The sequence below is a fragment of the Muntiacus reevesi genome, chromosome 3 (genome assembly GCF_963930625.1).
Source record: "Muntiacus reevesi chromosome 3, mMunRee1.1, whole genome shotgun sequence".
Classification (NCBI taxonomy): domain Eukaryota; kingdom Metazoa; phylum Chordata; class Mammalia; order Artiodactyla; family Cervidae; genus Muntiacus; species Muntiacus reevesi.
In genome coordinates this window covers 202,039,633-202,066,312 of record NC_089251.1, presented here as the reverse complement: position 1 = coordinate 202,066,312, position 26,680 = coordinate 202,039,633, and the positions used below count along the sequence as shown (strand labels likewise).

The 26,680-nt window shown below is 46.6% G+C and overlaps 2 protein-coding genes across 11 annotated transcripts in view; one reads left to right on the top strand and one right to left on the bottom strand.

Annotated features, from left to right (window-relative positions):
• C3H2orf76 (chromosome 3 C2orf76 homolog) overlaps nucleotides 1–26,375 on the bottom strand; it is a 95,464-nt gene extending 69,089 nt beyond the window's left edge. For 4 of the 10 annotated variants that reach the window (XM_065931390.1, XM_065931397.1, XM_065931394.1 and 1 more), the window contains exon 1: nucleotides 4,178–4,209. Coding sequence is in view for 1 of the 10 variants with exons in the window: in XM_065931388.1 (XP_065787460.1) it covers nucleotides 4,178–4,288 (111 nt within the window). In the remaining 9 variants the exon portion in view is untranslated. The other 6 variants (XM_065931393.1, XM_065931391.1, XM_065931400.1 and 3 more) reach the window with 6 other exon arrangements.
• Nucleotides 4,310–9,406, top strand: DBI (diazepam binding inhibitor, acyl-CoA binding protein). Its single transcript, XM_065931401.1, has 4 exons — nucleotides 4,310–4,448; nucleotides 5,473–5,590; nucleotides 7,743–7,805; nucleotides 9,133–9,406. The coding sequence occupies exons 1-4, from the start codon at nucleotides 4,440–4,442 to the stop codon at nucleotides 9,204–9,206; spliced, it is 264 nt and encodes an 87-aa protein (XP_065787473.1). The 5' UTR covers nucleotides 4,310–4,439; the 3' UTR covers nucleotides 9,207–9,406.
• Nucleotides 26,376–26,680: the final 305 nt, after the last annotated feature.

Here is a 26,680-nt window from a genome sequence, read left to right as displayed (position 1 = left end):
AAACTAGAAAATAAATACAAAATGAATATAATTCATCATTTGTGAAGAACCTAACCAGTGCCTTCTAGTAAAGCTTTACCATAAAGCTTTTGGTAATGATTTTCACGTTTTAATGACTAGGTTACTCTTAGAAATTAGAGGTTTAGTTTACACCAAGAAACATAATATTAAACTACTATTCACACCCACTGGGCAAGAACTGCTTTCACCTGTTAATATAACTTGCCTGGCTGGCTTTACACTGACACCCAGCAAGTGAAGCCTGTGAGTAGCCAAAACTGGCAAGACAAGGATGTGGGGAAAACTGCAGTAATGATTACGGCCCCTCCACTAACTCAGAGGGTCAATTAGGCTGACAAGTCAGCTCGTCAGGTTCTCATCCCCCCTAACATTTCAAGTGTTCTATTTCCAAGACTGAGGGCAGAACAAAGAGATGACACAGCCCTTGCACCAGAGTTCATCTGCTTTACTCTAGCTCATAGTTTCACACTTAGTTCTAATAAACTTGGTTGGTTTCTAAGTTCATGGCTAATCAGAAGGAAAATGTTTCATAGAGAGAAAAGCACTCTGTCCATTCACCCACCATTTAAGTGCCAGGTACTTGGAGACGGAGCACCAACTGCTACTCAGCGATCCGTATCCCCCCTGACTTAGGTAGGGCAGGGGATCAGACAGTAGAGAAGCAAATTAAAATAAAAGTGATTGTAAATAAAATAATTACAAAAAATAATCACCAACTGTGACAGCTGCTAACAAGAAGATGAACAGAGCTAACAACCTTGTCCTCTCTTGGGATATGAAGACCCTTCCAGAAGGGTCAAAACGTAGAATCAAAAAATTCTGGGCCTCCCTGGGGGGTCAGCGGTAAAGAATCCACCTGTCAGTGCCGGAGAATGGTTCCCTGGTGCGGGAAGATGCCGCAGAGCAACTAAGCCTGTGCACCACAACTATCGAGCCCATGCTCTAGAGCCGGGAGCCGAAACTCCTGGAGCCTGCGTGTGCCCTGGAGTGCGTGCTCCCCAACAAGGGAAGCCACTGCAACGAGAAGCTCTCAGAGCACAACTAGAGAGCGGCACCTGCTAGCCTCCCCTGGAGAAAAGCCTGCCTGACAACAAAGACTCAGCACAGCCAAAAACAAATACATGGTTTTTTTTTTAAATTCATCTAATCTATTGACCCCAAATATACTCTAAAATTCACTTTTAAAAATTAAATACCGGCTGCTGACGTGTTACCCTCTCTTTATGTTAAAAGCTGAGTGACATTCCAATTTCCTAGAGCAGAGATGGTAACAGGCCATAAAGCAGCATTTCCATAGGCGGAGGTCACTGAAAAGTGAGGGGAGGAAGCACAAGGCAAGCATGCCTTCAGCTCTTTCAAAACTTGGCCTAGGCTGGATCCCCAACAAGGAAAAACATCCTTCCTTCTCCTCAAGATCACACACCACCCGGTTCCCTGGGATCTGCAGTCACTACTGGTTCTGAGGCAGGAGGCAGATGCCACGGCTCCCCTCCCACCCACCCCACCCCCCAGGGTAAAGCAACTGAAGATTCATTTTCTGTGGGCCAAAACTCCACCAGGAGAATAGCAGGAAAATTGAGAGAGGAGGCTGTTCCCTGCCCAGACCACATATTTCCCATTCTTGAAGTCAGGAGACTCCCCAGCTACATATGTGCAAAAGGGTTCAGTGGAGGTCAAAAGGGAAGTGATGATAAGAGATGTTCTACCCTTAGGCCTTTTCGGTAGAATCTATCTTGGCTAAGAGATACATGCACACACGTGGGAGGATCCTGAGATGTATCAAACATGGACTCTGAACCAGGCAATTCAAAATGACTAGCCAACAGAAACTTGGAAGAAATGCCCCATAAAAGTAATTCAAATTACCACAAAGGTAAAACTCAGGGACTCTCTCTCAGTCCCCCTGTGTCCCTATCCACATATAATGTACTCTTTTTCCTCTTAATAAATATTCCACTTGCTTCACTACTTTCTGACTTTGTGGAAATTTTCTTCTGCAAAGCTGAAGGGCCAGGGCCCTTGTCATTGACCACTGGTCTAGTGGCTGGGATTTGGGGCTCTCACCACAGAGACCCGGCCTCAGTCTCTGGTTAAGGAACTGAAGCCCCACTTGAAGCCGCTGCAAACTCAGGCTCCCTGAGACCAGTTCCATACTTCAGTAACTTTAAGCAACCTGGGCACAAAACCACCATGTGGAAGGTCGGGTTTTTTTTAAAAGTGGCATATATTCCAAAAAAGCAACGAAAAAATCAACCCCACTTAAGCTGGAGATTACCAAGTTAATTCAAAACACTAGCTTTGCTTTTTGCAATGTTTAACTTCAGTCAAAATTCAATCACACTAGCCAACCTTGGAGGAATAAAAAGAAAATTCCATTTTCAGAGGTACCTAATCTTTTCAAATGTGCCAAACACAACACAAACACTAACTTTGTGTTAACCCACGTCTCCCTGGGCTCCTGCACTGAGGCAGAATCATTACCACTGAGCCACCAGGGAAGCACAAAACCTACCTACTAGAAAATATATTTGACTGCAAATATGATTCACACAGGGAATAACCTGAATTTCATCAAGGAAGTTGTGAGCACCAAAGGATGGAGGCAAAAGTGAATCCAAGTTTCATATGGGACTAAGGGCAAAAAGACAGTCCTGAATTGTCATTTGGGAAGAAATTCACATCTCTTACAATTCAAATGTAATTTCCCCAAAGTTAGCTCCAAAATTTGTTAATTCGTTTGGCTTTGCTTTCTCAAACAAAATTACACATAGGCTGAAGACTCGAGATGTGCTCCCTGCTATTACATCTCCACTTTTCCCCTTTTCATTAAGCCTGACCTCCGTTAGGTTAGTAAGTTATATCTGAAAGCGTCTACCTGGCCTTTCTTTAAACACCTACAGCTATAAACTAATGCGGGAAGAAGCTGGAGGTTGATCTGCAGTCCACTCCTCTTCACAAATTAGGAACTGGAGACGAAGGGTCCCTATCAAAAGATCTCTGGAGACTTATTTTCCATCAGTTCCCTCCTTTCACCTAGCTCCTTTGTAACCGCAGCCAGAAAATTCTCCCTTTGGTCTTTGGGTATCACCTTCAAACTTCCCCACCCACCCTTCTCCCACGGAGAATATTAGCCTCTGCAACAACTTTGCAAAACTGCCCTAGTCTCCTTATCCTCTGCTCAAAAGCCTCTAACTTTCCATTTCACTCAGAATAAAACTCAAAGTTCTGCATCATCCAGCCAGCCTGCCACCTCCTTAACCTTCCAGGCTCATCTCCTATCCTCCCCTCACTCCCTGCTCATACATTTACACTCATTTTCTACCTGGAATGCTTCCTCTTGAGGGGCTTTCTCAAAAGTTACCTTCCCTTAATCCTTCACCTTACGGTCTGGAGCAATGCAAGTAACCTGACAAGATTTCAGTACACACTCATGAATGAAGGAAAGTCATAACAGCTGTCTGCTGAGCACCTAGTCCGGGCCGAGTCTGTTAACGTGAAAGTGTTACTCGCTCAGTTGAGTCCTGCTCTTTGCGACTCCATGGTCTGTGGCCCCTCCAGGCTCCTCTGTGCATAGGATTCTCCAGACAAGAATACTGGAAGGTGTTGCCGTGCCCTCCTCCAGGGGATCTCCCCGACCCAGGGATCCTACCTGGGTTTCCTACACTGCTGGGCAGATTCTTTACCGTCTGAGACACCAGGGAGGTCAAGACAAGTAAGACACTGTCCCTGACTCGAGGGCACCAGATGGTTTACCGCACACAAACAAAACAGGACTGCAAATCACGGCCGATGGCAGGTCACAGGACGTGTCAAACACTCAGAGGAAGAGGCCTTGGCTTCGACGCTCTAGGAACCATTCCAGCTCCCCACCCTCGTGCAGTTCTCCAAAGACCACCCCCAGAAAGTCTCTAGTCCCCGCAGAAGGACCGGGCCCCTCGCCCTCCCCAAGCGTGAGCCGTTACTCGTCCAGCGGCGCGACTTCCGGCATCTCACGCAGGACACAAGATTTAATGAAACAAATTTTAAAACCTCCGCTCCTCAGCTTCCACCCCCTCTCTCTGCCTCGCGGGTCACCCCACGGTGACCCGGGAACCCAATTCCAGCTCTGACCACCTGGCGGTCACTACCGAGAGCGCCCTACTTCCGCGATCCTCACCTGCTCCCGGCGTCCCCTTCGGCTCCTCCCCGCTGCGCTTGCGCAAGCACACCCCGCGGGTTCAAGCGGGGTTGGCGGCGTGGGGCGGTTGGGCACGCCCCCAGCGTACATCTGGCTCCTGATTGGCTGTCTCTCGCTGGTCCGAGCACCAGAGGCCTAAGGCTGCGCTTCCAAAGGCGCTGTCAGTTGAGTATCTTGTGCTACTGCTTCCTTCTCTTCGCCGCCTCCGCGGGCTTCCTGGAATCCTTGCAACACCGCCGGCATGTCTCAGGTAATACGCGTGCCCAGCCTTGGCTACGAAGGTGCCACGAGGCGGGAAGCTGGTGCGGGGATTGTCCCGCAGACACAACCCCCCAGGGTCTTTCCCTTCCGTGCTCCGCTGTTATTTCTGGACCCTTACCCAGCCCAGACTCTGAGCAGAGCCCTGTAAGCGGAACTTTCCGGTTACTGAGCCCGCAGCGGCTGGCAAGGTGCCATAGGGAAGCCTTCGGTCGCAGTGAAGCAGGAATTGAGGTCGGAAGCCAGCGTCCAACATGGACAGACGGGATGTAATGGTTTTCATAGACTGAAAGACTAAGGGGACAGAGTGCCCTATCCGGAAGGACAAGGCAGGAGTAGGGGTGCCAGATAGAGTGGAGAAGCCAGCAGGCCGCGGTTGAGAGCTTGGAGGTCAGGGGAAGTAGGGGCCGAGTGTCCGGCGCGAGGCCAGAGGAGGGTCGCAGCCTGAGGAGGGGCGACCTGGAGGCCTTTCGCTTCTCTGACTGTAGACGCTTTCCCGGGACCTAGCAGTGGGGGGCGATCTTTGGCTCCTCCCCCGTCTCCAGTCCGGACACTGGGACGGGGATTGGCACCGGATCCCCTGGCCTCAGAGGGAGGGGGCCAGCGGGCTCTGGCCGCTGAAGCGCTGCGTTCATGCAGCTTTCTCCGCTGTTTCAGTCACCCGGTGCCAGCCCTATCGCAAGTCAGGGCTGCCCTGAGACCTCTGTCGGGTCAGCCAGTTGGCCGTGCTGCTTTTTCTGTGGAGTGTGTGTCCACTGCAGCCAGTGTCAGCCTGCCTCCTTCACCTCTGTTTCCAGCAGTGATATCTGGTTTAGTGAGAGAGCCCCATACATAGTTGTCCAAGTGAGTGAAGGGATGTGCTTACCCTCCTGGTTTTGCTGAATCTCTCTAGCTGCCCTGTTGAGGAGATGAGGAAGACTGCTTTTCCTCACCAGCAGGGCAAGAGTGCTTCCTTTCCAACCCCTCCATCCTCATTACCGAACTCTAGTCAGGCCTCTTCTCTCCCTCACATTTAGGCTGAGTTTGACAAAGCTGCTGAGGAAGCTAAGCAGCTTAAGGCCAAGCCAGCAGATGAGGAGATGCTGTTCCTCTACAGCCGCTACAAACAGGCAACTGTGGGTGACGTAAATACAGGTATGCTGAGGTGGAGTTGGGAGGGCCCAGATTCATCAAAGTAGGCTTGGCAGCCTTGGTTGGTGCTGAAACTGTCTCTGGCAACCTCATTCTCAAAACCACCCACAGCCCTACACTTAAGGTGGTTCCTGGGGTTTAAGCTGGGAGAGGTTGCCCAAAGATCATGTTCCTGAGTGGGGTTTGGTGGCTCAGATAGCAGAATTCAAATCCCTGTTTGAGGACTTGTCTCGTTATCACCAGCATTTTCTATCTATTTGGGAGGAACAAAGATCCCAGCTTTGAAGAGACTTGCTCCAAGCTCTCAGCTCAGTAGTAGTTTTGTTGAACCACACTATTTCCACCCCAGTCAGACAGGATCAAAGTCAGGGCGCTTGGCAGCTGGGCCAAGCCTGATGTCAGCTACTACAGCCAGAGTACGCTGGCTTTCTGCGTCAGGTCAGAAGCATTTTTTCTGACAACAATTCCCCATTTGTTCCCTGTCAAAAAATCTAGGTACAGATTTGAGACCTTGGTTTGGACCACCATATTCTATAATGTCTTTTCTCACTTGGACAGTTTTCATTCTGCCCCTAAGTTCTTCAAACTCAGGAGAATATGGCAATAGCATGATGCATTGTACACAGGCACTCAGAGATGGTGGCCACAGTAGCATCGAGGAGGTCACCCCTCGCTCCTGTTTAGGAGGGTGAGCGTAGCCCCTAATTCCATTGCAGTTAGGGCAGAGGGTAGAGCAGGTGGGCTGGCTGCTAAGGATCCTGGGCAGTGCCAAATCAAACATCACAGGGAGCGGAACTCCCCTGATGGTCCAGTGGCTAAGATTCCATACTCCCACTGCAGGGGGCAAGGTTCGATCCCTGGTCAGGGAACTAGATCCCACAGTTAAAGATCCTATATGCAGCAACTAAGACCCAGCACAGCCAAATAAATAAAATATTTTAAAATAAAAATCACAGGGAGAGCTTAGTTAAGAAAGGTCTTGTGGTGAAGGTGAGTTTTACCCTGGGTTTATAAACTCTGCGCCTTCTCAGGGAGGCAGGGGAAATGAAGTGGGGGTGGCCAGAGTGACTGAGATACTTTTCTGACAAACATGATTGTCACAGAGACTGTCCTCTGCCCTGCTTTCGAATTAGTGTAGGTAGACTGGCTTGGGATTCTTATCACTTCCTAATCAGCTCACTCTAGGCCTCTTCGGTCCAATGCAGCCACCACTAGCCACATGCAGCTATCTAAATTTAAACTGAGAATAATTAAAATAAAGTCAGCAGCTCACTTCCCAGGCACACTTCAGGCGCTCAGCTGGCACCCTGAGCTAGACAGTGCAAACACACCACCTTTCCATCATCATGAGACGGCTACTGGGATGTGCTAGTCTCAGATTCTGATGATGATTCTGGGGCGCAGTTTCGTTCAGGTGTCCCTGGGAATGCTTCCCGGCAAGCGTTTCGGGGGAGACTGTATGTTTCTCAGACACTGTGGTCCTGGCTGTGGACACTGCGATTGCTCCCCTGGGCTTTCTTCTTAGCATGGCAGTGAACAGCAGGGAGGTGATAAGTGTGTTCCCCAGGGGAATAGGCTCCCCAGACCTGATAACAGGTCTGCAGGTATAAAACCAGGGTATATCTTAAAGGAAGCTTGCCCTCGGGGTGGGGGGAATAAAATTCCCATAAAACAATAAGAAATAGACTAACAATTTGGTAGCAAAATGGGGCAAGAATATGAACAGACAGTTCACAGAAAAGGACGCCTACAAAACTGGTAACAGTAACATGGGAGAGCGACCTTGGGTGGGAAGAGTGGAAGGAACCTTTGTAGCAATCCCTTTGTGGTGGTTGAATTTCAAGCCAGGTGAGTGGATTGTGGTGCTCGTTTAAAAAAAATAAAGTACAGTTTTTAAAAGAAATTTTGGAGTTAACTGGTAAGAAAGGGTCTCTCCAGTAATGAGAACAGTTTTCCTCCTATTTTCTCTAGATTTTAAGTTTGAATTTCTGTACATGTGAGTTTCTGAAGGCAGAAGCCACCATACTAGACCCATTTAACTCCATAGCAGAGCCTGGAAAAAGAAGATGAAAGATGGCTATCATGGCAAGAAAATGGATAAGGTTCCCCATCAGAACTTGCAGCAGGTCTAATGTCTTTCCTTCCCTTGTTTAAGAACGTCCTGGAATGTTGGACTTCAAAGGCAAGGCCAAGTGGGATGCCTGGAATGAGCTGAAAGGTAATTGTTCTAATATGCTTCCCTCATTTGGGAACCCCAGTAATGAAATACTCTTCATTAAGGAGTGTAAGGGGTGAGGAGAGAGAACAGAATGGATGAGGCACATGCTGGGAACCAGTTTGACCTAGACCAGAATGGAAAAAAAAAAAAAAAACTAGACCACTTATGATACCATTTGTGCCATTTCCAAAAACACCATCTCTGAGTCATAATATCATCTGGAGAGTGGAGGGGCAGGGGACCAGGCCACTGACAAACAGACTGGGAGGTGATAAGTTGCCTTGGGCTTTACAATATTCAGAATAGGGATGGTTTCCTGTCCACACTTTCCTTTCCCTCACAAGGCCAGGCAGTGACCCCCTGGCCCAAGTAGCCTTCCCTATTTCCCTTCCAGCCAGAAAGGCACCTAAAAAAAGAAATGAATTAATGCATGGCAGGCTGCTGGCACAATCGTAGCCTTGGTGAATGGAGCTCTTATATGCTAAGAACAGAGGCCAACAAGTATCCCGGCTGTGACTTAATCACATGCCACCTGCGGCGGCAAGACCCAGAAGTTGGCACTGAAGTGCCTGCCAGCTTTTGTGTCCTAGCTTGCTCGTTTCTGAATAAGCCCTCTGTCTTCCTGCAAATGAGAAACCCTTGAATTCAAAAGGGGCCAGAATACAATAAATACACTCCTAGGATCTGCAAGTAAGTGAAACAGGAATGCACCTCTGACTGTTCATTCCCATTGGGCATTTCCATACCATTCTGAGGCCCCATGTACTCGCCCTTACTCCAGAACACACACTGATTCCCACTGAGTCTCCTTCAGCGTAGAATCCAGGACACACCAGGCATCACTATCTCTGAGGGATATCTCCAGTGTCCTCTGTCTTCCCCTCCAAGGGCCAGCTGCTTGTCTTCAGAGCTCCCAAAGCTGCTCTCTGGGGAGAAGAGGGTATCTGGCTTTGTTTCTTCCCTGGAAGCTTAACAGCTCTGAGAGATAAGAGCCCAACAGAGAAACACTTGATAGATCAAAGCCAATCGTGAAAGTCAGTGGGACACAACCGTGGGATACTCACCTGGCCAGCAAGCCAGTGACAGGCCTCGGGCAGCTGCACACACATTATGAGCTCAGTGCTTTATGGAGCCTTCCCTGTGGGCCGAGACCCTTAAGGACTTCAAAAGTCACGTCCTGGGCAGGTCTGTGAGGTGTAGGTGGTGGAGCCCCCAGCCCTTGCACAGGTGAGAAACCGAGGCTCGCAGCATTAACCCGGGGCTCTAAAGCGTGCTGCCTTTCTACAGCACTGCCTCTCTGACAAATAATCTTGTTGATGCCTTGCAGGGACTTCTAAAGAAGATGCCATGAAAGCGTACGTTGACAAGGTAGAAGAACTAAAGAAAAAATATGGAATATAAGAGACTGGGATTGGCTGCCAGCCAGGCATTTCACCTAAACTGACTTAATGCCTTGCTTTTCTAATACTGTGGGTGAAGTTAACAGACAACTAGCTAACCCAGGAGCTCAAGATAATAACAGATTAGGAGCTGACACAGTTATTAATCCTTGCTGAGTAATTTTTATCAGTAGATGAATTAAAAGTATCTTTGTTACTTTACGTCTTTGATAACTTGAGCTCTTGAAATAATGTCCTCTGTTCCAATCTCTCTTCCTCACTATTTCTAAAGATTTCATCTAGAAGTGTTTGAACTTCTCTATCTCCCCCTGTACACTTTGCTGGAGGTGGGCAGGCGCACCCACCTGTTCAGACCTGGCATGTGTTCACCTCGGTGCAGAGGAGTTATCATACAAGTGGCCTTCGCTGTCTCCATCTTCCTCAACTTCAACTACACCAGTCAGGTGGGCTGAGACGTCAATCTGCAGGTACTGCCAGCCCTCTGACAAGAACACTGCTGGCCTCATACTCTGAAGAAGGCAGGGTTGATAAGCATTTGAGGTCTGGCTGAGGTCCAACCAGTTCATAGTTGCAGGGTAAACAAGCAAGGAGGGAAGCCCCCAGTCAGGGTGAAACATGCATTTTCAGGGAGCATCCCCAGTGTCCATCGGGGAAGCTTGGTGACATGCAGCTGGGCAGGCAAAAAGCAAGTAGGGGAAGTGAGGGCTCAGCAGGGAGAAGGGCAGTTAGGACCTCAGAAGGGCAAGGGGTTAAGGCTGCAAAGAAGACAGGCTGAGGCCTGACTTTGCAGCTGGTTGAATAGTAAGAATAAAAGGAAACAGCAGTCAGACCCTCTGTGCCTCATGTTCCCCTTCAGTCACTTCCACAGTCCTGCCAGGGAGGCAGTCATATTTCCATTTTGCAGGTGAGGATGCTGAGGCAAAAGGGAATTTAAAGAGACGCTCTCTGAGGCCAGGCAGCTCTTAGATCTCCCCTCCAGAGCCAGTGCCTTGCTCCTGGACGTAGTCAGCCTTGCTCCAGAACAGTGAGACCTGAGCACTGCGGCAGCTTGCCTGAGGTCACTCAGCTGGTAAAGAAACCCAGGACCAGCATTCAGGTGCAGGTCTTCTTGGTTCAGATACCTGTACCAGCCAAGGTGGCCTCAAAGGAGTGAGTAGCACAGATGGGAAAAACAGGAGCAAGCAGGGAGGCAGCTGGTATGGCTGGAATAGAACGTGCCTTCAGTGTGGAAGGAGGCTAGGTAGTGGGAAGTTGACAGCCAAGTTTAAAAGTACAGAATCTGACCATAGGTGATGGGAGCTGCAGCGGTCAAGGCGTTCAGACGGCCAGTCTGACTGTCGGTGACTATTGAGAATACTGAGTCATCCAGTTCCAGCCCCGGCTGTAGACCTGGCTCCAGGTCAGGCCTAGTGTAGCCTCCAGGGGGTGTGAGAAGGTCCTGCCATAAAGGAGGTACCACAGTGGGTAGCACTTTATCAGGAATTTCTCTCTCACCCTCCTTCAAACCAGTTTTTGTCCCTGGCAGCATCCCTTGCAGTATCTATCAGTCAGGGACCTAGCCCGAGTCTAACACTGGAGATGGTGTGGGTAAGAAAATCAACTACCTGGTCCCCTGCCCTATCTCTAGCTTGGAAAGGCAGCGCAGACCTGTGCTCAGACATGTCATTGCCTCGTTGCCAGCCAGGATCCCAGAAGAGTGGACCTGAGCTTAGGGAAGCCCTGACAAAGAGCACAGTATGGCCCTCTGCAGTTACACTCTGCTTAGATTGTACTATGATGACTCGTATCTCTTCTCCAGTGGATACCAATGGGAGAGACACTGGAGTGAAAAGACAGACCCAAGGCCCCTCTGCCCACCAAGGGCATGGCCTCTGATGAGTGGCCATTATTTGCAAAGGACCTGCAGGGTCAGGCTCTTTGCTTCAGTTCTGAAATTATCCACGGTGCCTTGAGGTGGGAACTGTACCTCTTTGCTGTGTTACCATGCCCATTATTCAAATGAGGAAAAGAAGGCTCAGATGATGAGTTGATCCAAACCCAGGGCTCTCTGACCAGGAAGGCCTTGCTTGTCCACATCTGTCACATCCCCTCTAGTCACCACTCATTACCTGGTGACCCCTGTCTCGCTAGGCTAACATAAAGTCAAAGTCACTCAGTCGTGTCCAACTCTTTGCAGCTCCCATGGACTGCAACCCACCAGGCTCCTCTGTCTATGGAATTCTTCAGGCAACAATATAGAGTGGGTCACCATGCCTTCCTCCAGGGGATGTTCCCGACCCAGGAATCGAACCCAGGTCTCCTGCATTGCAGGCGACTGACAGACTCACATGTGAACCCCACTCCAGCCTCTCTCAGGTGCTGAATCACCTGTCTTCTTTGAGCCACACTTTCTTCCATCTGGAAAATGAGCCGATAAAATGGGTTAAGTGCTTGGCACAATGCCCAGCAAACAGCGACTGCTAGCAGCCCGGAGGCCTTCCCTAGCCGGCATCCTGGCCCTCAATACTTCCCTGCCCAACTTTGTGGACCAGCCTTGGCCTGAGGACACAAGCTGCTGCTCCCCACTTTGTTGCTCTTTAGTTGCTAAGTGTTTCCAACTCTTTGCAACCCATGGACTACAGCCCCTGTCCCTGGGATTCTCCAGAGGAGAATACTGGGGTGAGTTGCCATTTCCTTTTCCAGGGGATCCTCCCAACCCAGGGAATGAACCCAGGTCTCCTGCATTGGCAGGCGGATTCTTCACCACGGAGCCACCTGGGAAGCGCCCCCTCCTTAGCAGTGCTTCAATAATAAGGTGGGGGGGGGGGGGTGCGGTCACCATGTTTTCCCTACACTAAAGTAGTTCCAAGATCCAAAAAGCCTGGGAACTGCTGCTAGAGACCAGGCATCTTAGGGGACACAGAAAGGCCCCTGGACTGCAACTGGACCTTGGCTAAGCACTGCCCAAGTCACACAGACAGAGGGCAAGTTGCGTCAACTCAGTAAGCCTCAGCTTCTTCATCAGTTAAATGGGGCTGAGCAGAAGGTCGTGGGGTCCAGTACAGAAGGGAAGGGGAGCAGAATAGGGGAATAAGAAGGCCCCAGGGGTTCCTGGCTTACAGGAATCAGACTGGAAAGTTGTGAGGGGGCGGTTTAAGCAGCATAAAGGTGTAAAGTAAAATTACAGGTATTCAGAGTTGCGGATGAACCAAAAGAAATAACCAGCGGAGGCAGGCTTTAAGGAGCTGAGGCTTTGGACTGGCTCAGGGCAGGACAGCGCCTCTGCCCTCAGCAGCTCCCAGGAAAGAAAGGGGCAGAATGGTTCTTCCCTTTTATTTATTTGTGTGAGTACACACAACCTGCCTTTTGAAGGGACGTGGGGTAGCTAAGAACAGACCCCCCAAATGAGCAAAGCCCCACCAGATGCCCTCCTTGTTCTGAAAGCCGTAAACCAGGAAGCGCGCCAGGAGGGCCCGGGAGTGCCCTCTGTGCCCCTCCAGCAGGGAACCCCCCTTGCTTCACAACACCCTCCTGCCTCGGATGCAACTCGGTCCTTGGAGGACCGGGAATAGAAGACCTACATCTTTCTGTTCTATGATGTTTTGATAAGTATCCTTGCTCAGGAGTGAATGTGAGTAAGGAATGAATGAACTAGTATAAGTCTAGCCTGCAAACGTTTAGATACCCCTGCAAAGCCTTTCCAGAGTAATCAGTGAGATATCAAAGACAGTAAAGGACTCTGCACTTGGTAGGAGGGGTAATATCAAGTAGGTTCAGTGTGTAACTTGTGGGGCTTCCAAATGCTCTGCTAGAGTGGGGTAGACGGTGTTCCCTCAGGATATAGGTCCAAGTCCTAAGCACCACCGCCCCCAAATACACACACCACACCTCAGGATGTGACCTTATTTGGAAAGAGGATCTTTGCAGTTGCAATTGAGATAAGGATCTCAAGACAAGATCATCCTGGATTAAGGCTGGGCCCTAATCCAATAACTGTTGTTCTTATAAGAGAAAAGAAAGTGAAATTTGAGACACAGATATGCATAGAGAGAAAGACAATGTAAACACGGGGGCAGAGACTAGAATTAGGCATCTAGGAGCCAAGGAATGCCAAGGGCTACCAGCAACACCAGAGGCTAAGAGAGAGGCATGGGACAGATCTTCTCTAGGTCTCCAGAAGGAACCAGGCCTGCCGACACCTTGAATCTGGATTTCTAGCATCCAGAACTGTGGTAAAATAAATGTCTGTGGTTTTAAACTATCCAGTTTATGTGATTTGTCAGAGGAGCCCCAGGAAACTAATATGCCTGCTAATAATCCTCATATGGCTGTCGGTGGGCTGGTCTCGTCCAGCAGTGGCCCTTCTTCAGAAGACCCGTAAGGTCTTGGTCAACTGCAAATGAGACACTAGTAGCCGGAGGGCTCTCTGGTGAATACCTGATCGGGCTCACCTCAGTTAAAAGTCCAGGCAATGGCACCCCACTCCAGTATTCTTGCCTGGAAAATCCCATGGACGGAGGAGCCTGGTGGGCTGCAGTCCATGGGCTGGCTCCCTAAGAGTTGGACATGACTGAGTGACTTCACTTTCACTTTTCACTTTCATGCGCTGGAGAAGGAAATGGCAACCCACTCCAGTATTCTTGCCTGGAGAATCCCAGGGACAGGGGAGCCTGGTGGGCTGCCGTCTATGGCGTCGCACAGAGTCAGACACGACTGAGCGACTTCACTTTCACTTTTCACTTTCATGCATTGGAGAAGGAAATGGCAACCCACTCCAGTATTCTTGCCTGGAGAACCCCAGGGACAGGGGAGCCTGGTGGGCTGCCGTCTATGGGGTCGCAGCAGCAGCAGTTAAAAATCACCAGCCTTGATTCATGTCAATGTATGACAAAACCCACTGCAATGTTGTGAAGTAATTGGCCTCTAATTAGCAACTAATTAAAAAAAAAAGCACAAAGAAAAAAAAATCTCATTTTTAGTGGCCAAAGAAATTTTAATTTCTCTGCATAAATTTATTCAAATTAGGAAAGCAATAATTAAAGCAATTCAATATTGGAATACCCACTTTGAATTGGTTTAGTAGTTAATTTTTTAATGGTCAATCATAATTCAAATAAATGCACTTTTAACTTGCCATATATATGTCATATTAAAGGTATGTTATTAATATTTAATTTTGAGAAATGATTTGTATTTGGATAAATCATGGCACATAGCATATTTTATCACAATAATTCTGATAGCAGTTGTCTGTGTTAATTTTTAAATATGTTTATAATTAAATGTTTTTAAAATAAAGTCCAAGTAACACTAAAAAAAAAGACAAAAAAAAAAACACCAGCCTTAAGGTATGGGAGCCAGCACGGTTTTGGTGGAAATCATGAAAAAGCTGGAGCTCAGGTTGCTGCGAAGGTGACCACATTAGAAATCACCCAGGGGCACCAGGGCATGAAACGTACCAAGGCGGGTGGGGCCTGCAAAGGGAGAGGCGGAGAGAAGGCTCGCCTCGGCCCTTCACACAGCTTTGCCTGAGCGTGGCCCTGAGGGGCGCTCAGCTCACCAGAAGATAGGCAGTGGTGCAGACAGCATGGGCTTCCCAGATAGACTTACATTTGAACCACAAAGTGGCTACTTTTGCTCTTTCTGACCTTGAGCCAGCTTATTTTCTCTGAGCCTCAATTTTTTTTTTTTTTTTTTTTGGTCTGTAAAATAGGGATAATCTCTATGGTGCAGAATTGAGTGGAGATTTTAATAAACGCCTAACACAAAAGAGAAAAATGAACACACACTAGCAACAAAAGCATTTAGGACGACTAAAGAATGGATTCGTCTGTTTAGAGTATTAAAATCTGAGAGGTTCTGGTTGAGAGAGCCCAGACTCCTCCCTAATCTTAAGCTGTGTACCTTTTGTGCTCCTGTGTGCTTGGACCGGCATTCCTGCTTTTGAGGAATAACGCCCCCTCCCCTATTCCAGGGCAATTAGTCCACCAGAGTCCTAGAGTACAAGAGGGGTCATTTTTCCTGAAGGTCCCAGCATGAAAATCCTAGAGAAGAATGATTGCCTGGGTCACTTGACTGTCTTTGAACCAATCTCAAGGCCAGGGGCATAGAACCTTAAGTGGCCAGGCCTTGTTGCAAAGTTTGCCCATCCTCCAAAATCTCTAACTGTAGGGACTTTATAAGTGGGAGCTGCTTGCTGCCATCTTTCCCAGAAGCATGGAAGAAGCTGTTTGGCATAGCAAAGAATGATTTCAATAAAATCTCTTACCTGAGTTTCTGTTTCGATACCAGAAGAAAAAAGATATCTGTTGCTGTATAAGTCACCCCCAAGGTTAGTGACTTAACAACGATTTCATTATCATTCTCATGATTCTGGACTTAACTAGGCTCAGCTGAGTGGCTCTTGTTCGGGATGGCTAGATGATGGTGGGGATGGGGGTCACCTCAGAGCTTCCTCACTCGCATGTCTAGTGGTTAATGCTGGCTGTTAGCCAGGACACCGACCCACAATTCTCCATGTGGCTTGGACTTCCTCACAGCATTGGTGGCTGAGTTCCCAGAGTGAGTGTCCCAAGAGACAGGGTGAATCCGTACTGCCTTTATAACCTAGCCTGGAAAGTCACATGGCATGACCTCTACCACAGTCACAAGCCAACCCAAATTCAAGAAGAAAGAACATGGACCCCATTCTTGATGGAAAGTCTCATGATCACAATGTAGGAAAGGCTGGCGAGATGGGAGACACTGTTGCTACTCTTTTGGGAAAATATTAATATAACCTGCCAGAGATTTATGAACATATAGCATGTGGCCGCCATCAAACTGTCCTTTCCAGATAACTGAACCACTACACTCCCATTCTGCTTCAGCTGGTTTAACATGGGTTTCTGTCACTTCCTGGTTACAACGCTATAACAATATGTCACAGGGCTACTCTAAGGATTAGATGGTTGCCAATGTTTGCAAAACTCACAGCACAGTGCAAACTATAGGAGCTCCATAATTGGAAGTTCCCTTACCCCCACTCCTTCCCTTCCAATGGCTGATTTCCCCTGTGGATAGTGAGAATCTGCAACTAATGCCATCTATGTTGCAGAACAGCAGTAGCAGCAACCTTTATCGTCATGGACAGTTCATACCCTGAGCTTACAGGTACACTCAGGAAACTTGTAATACATGGCTCCAGCCCAGTACAGACAGAGCGCTGCTCACAAGCAGTAATCTATTGTTCCTTCTACCTATCAGCTTAACATTTACATCAACATGATCCAAAACTGGGACCTGCACTTTTATATTATAAGCAAAAGAGTTTGGAAATTGACTTTTAAGAGTTTTTAAACAAGTCTTTTCAGATACAGTTTCTTTACAACATATCCCAAATCCCTCTGCAGACATCGCTCTCATATCCCAGTCCCAGGCTGTGCGGCATTTAAAAACAATTTTTGTTCTGGACACCCCTGGTGGCATAGTGGGCAGGAGTCCGCCTGCCAATCCAGGGGGCACAGGTTCAATCCCCGGTCCAGGAGGATTTCACATGCTCGGAGCAACGAAGCCCGTGCTTGGCAACTACTGAGCCCACATGCCGCAACTGCTGAAGTCCGAGCTTCCCAGAGCCCGTGCGCTACAAGAGAAGCCACTGCGTGAAGCCGGCGCACCACAATCAAGAGCGGCCCCCACTCTCAGAAACCAGAGAGAGCCCGTGCAAAGCAACGAAGACCCAGCGCAGTCAAAAATGAAATAAATAATAAAATAAAAATTAAACAAATTCTCGGATTTGAAAAACAATGTGCATGCATTGCAGAAAACTTGGGAAATGCCAGAAATGTGAAAAAGAGAACAAGTTAACTCATAATCTTATAGCATACAATGGGAATCACATGTATATAAAATTCTGTAACCTGATTTTTCTCTCCTAAAACCATTTCATGAAAAATGTTTGCATAATAGTTGCATTACTTTGTTGGACTATAATTTAATTTGTACCCTGATAGATAATATCCACTTTTTGCTATTAGTATGATAATTTGTTAAACATCTTTATATACAAATCTTTGAAAACATTTTGATTTTTCACTCTTAGAATGTAATTTATTGATTCAAAATGTATCATTTTTATACATATTTTTAAATTATTTCCATAAAAAGTTCTTACTGCTAATGTACAATAGTGCCTTTTCACTATCACTTCCTTGCCAGCATTGAATATTATCACTTAAAATTTCTTTTGTTTTTACAATCTGGCAGGTAAAAAGTGGTGTCTTGCAGTTTGAGACTTCCTTGAAAGTGAGAGTGCTTGAGGGCTGTCTTTTCCAGGTTCTTTAGTGACCTCTGCTCCTACAGATTCTTTCTCCCTCTCTTTCTCTCTCTCTCAACCTCCTGGCCATCTTTCACCATCTTGCACAGTTTCTGCTCATTTCTTTGGAGCAGACATTTCTTTCTCGGTTTCACCTCTGCTCTCCAAAGTCTCATTCTGCCAGGGAGCACAAGGCCAGACGTTTTCCATTAACCAAGGCCATGTATGTGAAATGGTCAACTAAGAAGCCCCTGGAGATGGCAGGAGTGCAGAGCTGGACTGCACCCAGGAAAGCAGCATGGGGCAGAGGTGCCTCCCTCAGGGCTGGGCAGGCCGGATGCCACAGGCTGGGAGAAGAAGGTTAAGTGCCTAGCTTTTCCTGGAGTCACCGCAGGCGATAGGTGAGGACTCAGTCCTCCTACACCAGGCCGACCGGTCAAGACACACAAGCCTGCATGGGAATACGAGCTCCTGGCTAGGAGGGAGGAAGCCGCTCTCCTGCATTGGCAGCCGCAGGACAGGAGGACACAGACTGAGAAAGAATCTGCAGAAACAGGTGACTGCAGAGCAAGAGGGGAGTTTCTGGTGGCTCAGCTGGTAAAGAATCCACCTGCAATACAAGAGACCCCAGTTCGATTCCTGGGTTGGGAAGATGCTCTGGAGAAGGATAGGCTACCCACTCCAGTATTCCTGGGCTTCCCTAGTGGCTCAGACAGTAAAGAATCGCCTGCAATGTGGAAGACCTGGGTTCAATCCCTGGGTTGGGAAGGTCCCCTGGAGGAGGGCGTGGCAACCCGCTCCAGTATTCCTGCCTGGAGCATCCCCTGGATAGAGGAGCCTGGCGAGTTACAGTCCCTGGGGCTGCAAACAGTCCGATGCGACTAAGCACAGCACTGCAGAGCAAGAGAAACTGGCCTTCTTTTGGCCTCGCTGCACCTTAAAGGCCTTTTCAAGGACTTTCAACTCATTCCTGCCCATGTTTAATGAAACTGAAAGCATGAAGTGAAAATACTATTTTTTACAGTGAGCTCTCGAGTACTCCCTACCTAGATTTTTACCACAGCATTTTACTCTAGCTGTTTTATCATATAGCTAGATCCACTACTCTATCCGGCAACCTGAGCCACTTTTTGGATGCCATTCAAAGTAACTTGCAGGCATTCATACGTTTCTCCCTGAATACTTAAGGGTATATAGGGTTGGCCAAAAAGTTCATTCTGGTGTTTCTGTAAGATGTTATGGAATATTATTAATTACAGTTCAACACTTGTTTACAGTTTTATTATTTCTTTGGAATAAAATTTATTTATAATAAAATGCAAAATCTTAAATATACCAACTGGTAAGTTTCAACAAGTACACGTACCTGTACAACCCAGATCCCTATCAAAATCTTAGGGGAAACGCTGGCTGAAACCACTCGCCCGGGCCAGGCACCCACATAGTAATCACCTGCACCAGTTACTTTACAACAGGAGGGCCTGGCAAGGAACATGGAACTAACAAGCCACCACCAACCACAGGAATTAGGGAAAGGTCAAGAGACGCCAAAAGTGCTACCAATCTCCCACAATCCTCCTTGCTGGAATCCACCTTGGCTAAGCAATGTGTATACCACAAAGGACCTGGAGCCAGATTGATTGATCAGAGAGAATCTGGACAGTACATCACCTAAAACCGGAGACTGCAAACCACATGGTAGACAGTTCTCCTGTCATTTACCCTCCTGCTCTCCACTGGGGTGCCCCTTCCCAATAAAGCCTCTTGCGTTGTCAGCACTGCACAATCCATTTCTGAGTGTTAGACAAGAGCTCAGTCTAGGGCCCTGGAAGGGGGTCCCCCTTCCTGCAACAAAAATATAGAACGCTATCATTGATCCAAAAGGTTCCTTCACGTTCCTTTCCAGTCACTGTCTGTCATCATGCTCCCAGAGGCAAACATCACTCTCATTTTTTTCTACCATAAACTAGTTCTGCCTGTTCTACAACTTCATGTGAGTGAAATCATACCTGTATATCCTTTGTGTAAGGCTTATTTCACTTCATCTAAGGACACTTTATTATGTGAGAGGAAAGTATCAAACTATAGGGCCCACCAGCAAGTTTTCACTTGAGATGAAAGAAAACTGTTCATTACCTAGAATTTCATTTGAAACCACAGTGGGAAACACCATTAAGAGAGTACAAAGATGCTTTCTAAGGCCCACTTGACTTCACATTCCAGGATGTCTGGCTCTGGGTGAGTGATCACACCATCGTGATTATCTGGGTCATAAAGATGTTTTTTGTATAGTTCTGTGTATTTTTGCCATATCGTCTGCTTCTCTTAGATTCATACCATTTCTGTCCTTTATTGTGCCCATTTTTGCATGAAATGTTCCTTTGATATTACTAATTTTCTTGAAAAGATCTCTAGTCTTTCCCATTCTATTGCTTTCCTCTATTTCTTTGCATTGATCACTGAGGAAGGCTTTCTTATCTCTCCTTGCTATTCTTTGGAACTCTGCATTCAAATGGGTATATCTTTCCTTTTCTCCTTTGCCTTTAGCTTCTCTACTTTTCTCAGTTATTTGTAAGGTTTCCTCAGAGAACCATTTTGCCTTTTTGCATTTCTTTTTCTTGGGGATGGTCTTGATCACTGCCTCCTGTACAATGTCACGAACCTCCATCCACAGTTCTTCAAGCACTCTGTCTATAAGATCTAATCCCTTGAATCTATTTGTCACTTCTAAGGTATAATCATAAGGGATTTGACTTAGGTCATACCTGAATGGTTTAGTGGTTTTCTTCAATTCAAGTCTGAATTTTGCAATAAAGAATTTATGATCTGAGCCACAGTCAGCTCCTGGTCTTGTTTTTGCTGACTGTATAGAGCTTTTCCATCTTTGGCTGAAAAGAATATAATCAATTTGATTTTGGTATTGACCAACTGGTGATGTCCATGTGTAGAATCTTCTCTTGTGTTGTTGGAAGAGGATGTTTGCTATGACCAGTGCATTCTCTTGGCAAAACTCTGTTAGCCTTTGCCCTGCTTCATTTTGTACTCCAAGACCAAATTTGCCTGTTGATGTTTGACTTAACAAATATACTTGACAAATATCAGTTCAGTTCCGTTGTTCAGTCATGTCTGACTCATTGGGACCCCATGAACGGCAGCATGCCAGGCCTCCCTGTCCATCACCAACTCCCAAGTCCACCTAAACACGTGTCCATTGAGTCAGTGATGCCAACCAACCATCTCATCCTCTGTTGTCCGCTTCTCCTCCTGCCCTCAATCTTTCCCAGCATTAGGGTCTTTTCAAATGAGTCAGCTCTTCACATCAGGTGGCCAAAGTATTGGAGTTTTAGCTTCAGTATCAGTCCTTCCAATGAACACCCAGGACTGATCTCCTTCAGGATGGACTGGTTGGATCTCCTTGCTGTCCAGGGGACTCTCAAGAGTCTTCTCCAATACTACAGTTCAAAAGCATCAATTCTTCTGCGCTCAGCTTTCTTTATAGTCCAACTCTCACATCCATACATGACTACTGGAAAAGCCATAGCCTTGACTAGACGGACTTTTGTTGGCAAAGTAATGTCTCTGCTTTTTAATATGCTGTCTAGGTTGGTCCTAACTTTCCTTCCAAGGAGTAAGCGTCTTTTAATTTTATGGCTGCAGTCACCATCTGCAGTGATTTTGGAGACACCAAAAATAAAATCAGCCACTGTTTCCACTGTTTCCCATCTATTTCCTATGAGGTGATAGGACCAGATGCCATGATCTTAGTTTTCTGAATGTTGAGCTTTAAGCCAGCTTTTTCACTCTCCTCTTTTGCTTTCATCAAGAGGCTCTTTAGTTCTTTTTCGCTTTCTGCCATAAGGGTGGTGTCACCTGCATATCTGAGGTTATTGATATTTCTCCCGGCAATCTTGATTCCAGCTTGTGCTTCATCCAGCCCAGCATTTCTCATGATGTACTCTGCATATAAGTTAAATAAGCAGGGGGCCAACATACAGCCTTGACATACTCCTTTTCCTATTTGGAACTAGTCTGTTGGTCCATGTCCAGTTCTAACTGTTGCTTCCTGACCCGCATACAGGTTTCTCAAGAGGCAGGTCAGGTGGTCTGGTATTCCCATCTCTTGAAGAATTTTTCACAGTTTATTATGATCCACACAAAGGCTTTAGCATAGTCAATAAAGCAGAAATAAATGTTTTTCTGAAACTCTCTTGCTTTTTCAATGATCCAGTGGATGTTGGCAATTTGATCTCTGGTTTCTCTGCCTTTTCTAAAACTGGCTTGAACATATGGAAGTTCTCGGTTCACATATTGCTGAAGCCTGGCTTGGAGAATTTTGAGTATTACTTTACTAGCGTGTGAGGTGAGTGCAATTGTGCAGTAGTGTGAGCATTCTTTGGCATTGCCTTTCTTTGGTACTGAATGAAAACTGACCTTTTCCAGTCCTGTAGCCACTGCTGAGTTCTCCAAATTTGCTGGCATATTGAGTGCGGCACTTTCACAACATCATCTTTTAGGATTTGAAATAGCTCAACTGGAATTCCATCACCTCCACTAGCTTTGTTCATAGTGATGCTTCCTTAGGCCCACTTGACGTCACATTCCAGGATGTCTAGCTCTAGGTGAGTGATCACACCATCGTGATTATCTGGGTCATGAAGATCTTTTTTGTACAGTTCTTCTGTGTATTCTTGCCACCTCTTCTTAATATCTTCTGTTTCTGTTAAGTCCATACCGTTCCTGTCCTTTATTGAACCCATCTTTGCATGAAATGTTCCCTTGATATCTCTAATTTTCTTGAAAAGATCTCTAGTTTTTACCATTCAATTGTTTTCCTCTATTTCTTTGCATTGATCGCTGAGGAAGGCTTTCTTATCTCTCCTTGCTATTCTTTGGAACTCTGCATTCAAATGGGTATATCTTTCCTTTTCTCCTTTGTCTTTCCCGTCTCTTCTTTTCACAGCTATTTGTAAGGCCTCCTCAGACAGCCATATTGCCTTTTTGCATTTCTTTTTCTTGTGGATGGTCTTGATTCCTATCTCCTGTACAATTTCATGAACCTCTGTCCATAGTTCATCAGGCACTCTGTCTATCAGATCTAGTCCCTTAAATCTATTTCTCACTTCCACTGTATAATCATAAGGGATTTGATTTAGGTCATACCTGAATGGTCTAGTGGTTTTCCCCACTTTCTTCAAAATTTAAGTCTGAATTTGGCAATAAGGACTTCGTGATCTGAGCCACAGTCACTTCCCGGTCTTGTTTGTGCTGACTGTATAGAGCTTCTCCATCTTTGGCTGCAAAGGATATAATCAATCTGATTTTGGTGTTGGCCATCTGGTGATGTCTATGTATAGAGTCTTCTCTTGTGTTGTTGGAAGAGGATGTTTGCTATGACCAGTGCATTCTCTTGGAAGAATGCTATTAGCCTTTGCCCTGCTTCATTCTGTACTCCAAGGCCAAATCTGCCTGTTGCTCCAGGTGTTTCTTGACTTCCTACTTTTGTATTCCAGTCCCCTATAATGAAAAGGACATATTTTTTGGGTGTTAGTTCTAGAAGGTCTTGTAGGTCTTCATAGAACCGTTCAACTTCAGCTTCTTCAGCATTATTGGTCAGTGCGTAGACTTGGATTACTGTGATATTGAGTAGCTAGCCTTGGAAACGAACAGAGATCATTCTGTCATTTTTGAGATTGCATCCAAGTACTGCATTTGGGTACTTTTGTTGACTATGATGGCTACTCCATTTCTTCTAAGGGATTTCTGCTCACAGTAGCAGATATAATGGTCATCTGAGTTAAAGTCACCCATTCCAGTCCATCTTAATTCACTGATTCCTAGAATGTCGATGTTCACTCTTGCCATCTCCTGTTTGACCACTTCCAATTTGCCTTGAGTCGTGGACCTAACATTCAGGTTACTATGCAATATTGCTCTTTACAGCATCGGACCTTGCTTCCATCACCAGTCCCATCCACAACTAGGTGTTGTTTTATGCTTTGGCTCCACCCCTTCATTCTTTCTGGAGTTATTTCTCCACTGATCTCCAGTAACATATTGGGCACCTACCAATCTGGGGAGTTCATGTTTCAGTGTCCTATCTTTTTGCCTTTTCATACTGTTCATGGGGTTCTCGAGGCAAGAATACTGAAGTGGTTTGCCATTCCCTTCTCCAGTGAACCACATTCTGTCAGAGCTCTCCACCATGACCCATCTGTCTTGGGTGGCCCTACATGTCATGGCTCATAGTTTCATTGAGTTAGACAAGGCTGTGGTCCATGTGATCAGTTTGATTAGATTTCTGTGATTGTGGTTTTCATTCTGTCTATCCTCTGACAGATAAGGATAAGAGGCTTATGGAAACTTCCTGATGGGAGATATTTCATATCTGTTCTAAAAAGTACTTTAAACACTTATAAGAATGCCCAATGGGCATCAAGATGAAATGCAATCAGCTACCATCTCATGAAAACTAACCACATTTAGCAAATACTAATACGTGTCCTCTTAAAGCATATATTAGTATATGATACAAAACAAAGTCAAAAATACTGTATTATTAGATTAATATTTAAAATAAAACCATTATTTGAAATGTAGAAAAATGGTAAAGATGATCTTATTTGCAAAGTAGGAATAGAGACACAGATGTAGGGGACAAACATATGGGCACTCACGGGGTCAATGTGGTGGGATCAACTGTGAGATTGGGATTGCCATATATACACCACGTGCGTGCAAAGTTGCTTCACTCATGTTGATTCTTTGTGACCCTGTGGACTGTGGCCCGCCAGGCTCCTCTGTCCATGGGATGCTCCAGGCAAGAATAGTGGAGTGGGTTGCCTTGCCCCCCTCCAGGGATCTTCCCAACCCAGGTATCGAACTCGCATCTCTTGTGTCTCCCGCACTGCAGGCAATTCTTTACCACTAGCACTGCCCAGGAAGCCCTAAATATACACTGAAAGAGAAGTGAAAGTGAAGTCACTCAGTCGTGTCCGATTCTTTGCGACCCTGTGGACTGTGGCCCGCCAGGCTCCTCTGTCCATGGGATTCTCCAGGCAAGAATACTGGAGTGGGTTGCCATTTCCTTCTCCAGGGGATCTTCCCGACCCAGGGATCGAACCCAGGTCTCCTGCCTGCATTGCAGGCAGATGGTTTAACCTCTGAGGTATAAAGTAGACAACTAAGAAGAAGAACCTACTGGATAGCACAGGGAACTCTACCTGGCGCCCTGTAGCGACCTAGATGGGAAGGAAACCCAAACACAGGATATGTGGGGGGATATCTGTGTACATGTGGCTGATTCACTTTGCTGCACGGCGGAAACTGACACGGCAGTGTAAAGCAACTCCACTCCAATAAAGAACATAAAGTGAAATGAAAAATAAGATAAAGTCATATCAGGAAATACACCATGGTGAAACCAGAAGCGTGTTGGTAACAGGACATTACTGTACAAATATTTATGCAGGATTCTAAACAGGATGATACTGTAAGCCAAGTGGAAACTGTTTTGTGCTCCTTGGAAAAATCCTGATTATATATATAATACGTGCTTATTAGAAGGGCTCTCTCCTTGTTTACAGGAAGAGAATGCACCTCCTGAAATACGTCAGAAGAATGAAAAGCTTTAACAAGACACAGACATACATTTTCTGATCTAAAAAATAACAAAAAGGAAAAGTAAAGAAATGGGGAATGAAGAACTACATATAAAAACATCAATTCTTTTGGGAAAGGAGCTTATTAAAAAATAAGATTATAGACACTCTAATTTACCATTCAAATAGACATATACAAAATTAATCTAAATGCCTTCAGATATTGAAGTTATTAGGAGAAAGCTTATAATTTAGAAGTTTCTCATTTGCAACAAAAGTGTCCAATTTACAAAAAGCACCCATTGTCTCAGCTCTTAAATACGCTAAAGTTTTGAGTTTTAATATATTTCATCTTAAATTGTCTTAAGTAATACACAATGGCTAGTTTGTTTTTTTTTAAATCACAACTGTCTTTGGATCTTCTAAAAGTGATTTGCCGTTATCTTCATTATAGTCTTATAAAAACTTGGTAGTGGCCTGGATATTATTATTTTAACATGTCTAGTTGCATTGTCATTCTGCAAAAGATGTTTCAATGACCTAATACTTACACAAATCTAAGATGGTCACTGTGTTAAAAGTAACTGTCAAGCATGGCAATATCTTAATCTGGAAATGAGGTTAAGAAGTATATTAAGTGTATTTTAGATAATTTGTGTTCCTTTAAAGTCAGGAACTTAAAGTTATAGAAAATTCTGGGGTTTTGCATAGTTAAAATATTAAAGTAATGTAACACACTTCCTCTTTACTTTTTCAGTATTTTTTCAACTACTAATCCATTCTGTCCGTATTGTCCGCACATATCAGAAATTTAGTAAAGATCTTTGCACCAGTGACTGAATAGTCCAGTGGCCTAAGGACAAGGGGAGGCAAACACTCTCAGTCACTGAGGAAAACAGAGGTTTTTATCACCTCTCGAGGGCAGGTGAGGAAACAGTAACGGGAGAACGGGGCTAACAAACTTTCCCTTCTGCCCGGGGATCCCGCGTCTCCCAGGCCGGCCCCGAGCCCCGCTCACCCCTCTCCCGAGGCTGCGGGGTCCCCAGCACGCATCTCGCTCCCGGACGACACGTCAGCGCGGTCCCCACAAACCACCTGCGCCTGAGCGACACCCCGGCAGCGCGACCTCCGGCCCGGCTCCCGCGCCGGCTCCCGCACCGGCCCCCGCGGCACCACCAGCCCCTTCACAGGATCACCTCCTCAGACGCGCGGCGTAGCCGGGAGCGCTCTGCCGCCTCGGACGCGACCGAGCCAGGCAACTGCCCCAGAGCCACCGCGGCGGGCCCTCGGTCTTCCTGAGGGAGAATCCGCTCCGTTGCCAAGGACGCCGGAGAGGTGCGCATGCGCCCGTGCCGAGGACAGGAAGCTTCTGGCGCCACCTGCCGGCCACTGAAGGCCGCGCAGGACGCTCGGGGTCAATAGTCGGAGGACATGCGCCCCCTCCTGGCCGAGATGCAAAGCCTCAGCCTCTCCGCTGATGAAGCTGGTGATGCCCTGCTCCAGCCCTGCCTGCTTTCCTGCCAGGGACATGCCTCGTTCTTTGGAGCCACAGCCTGAAGGACAAGAGCGTCATCAGTCTTTCAGGCCACTGGAAAGGAAAACCTA

Excerpts from the sequence above, each read along its gene's own strand:
- DBI (XM_065931401.1), top strand. Across the intron at positions 5,591-7,742 it reads TGTGGGTGACGTAAATACAG|AACGTCCTGGAATGTTGGAC; the intron begins GTATGCTGAGGT and ends CCCTTGTTTAAG. Across the intron at positions 7,806-9,132 it reads TGCCTGGAATGAGCTGAAAG|GGACTTCTAAAGAAGATGCC; the intron begins GTAATTGTTCTA and ends GATGCCTTGCAG.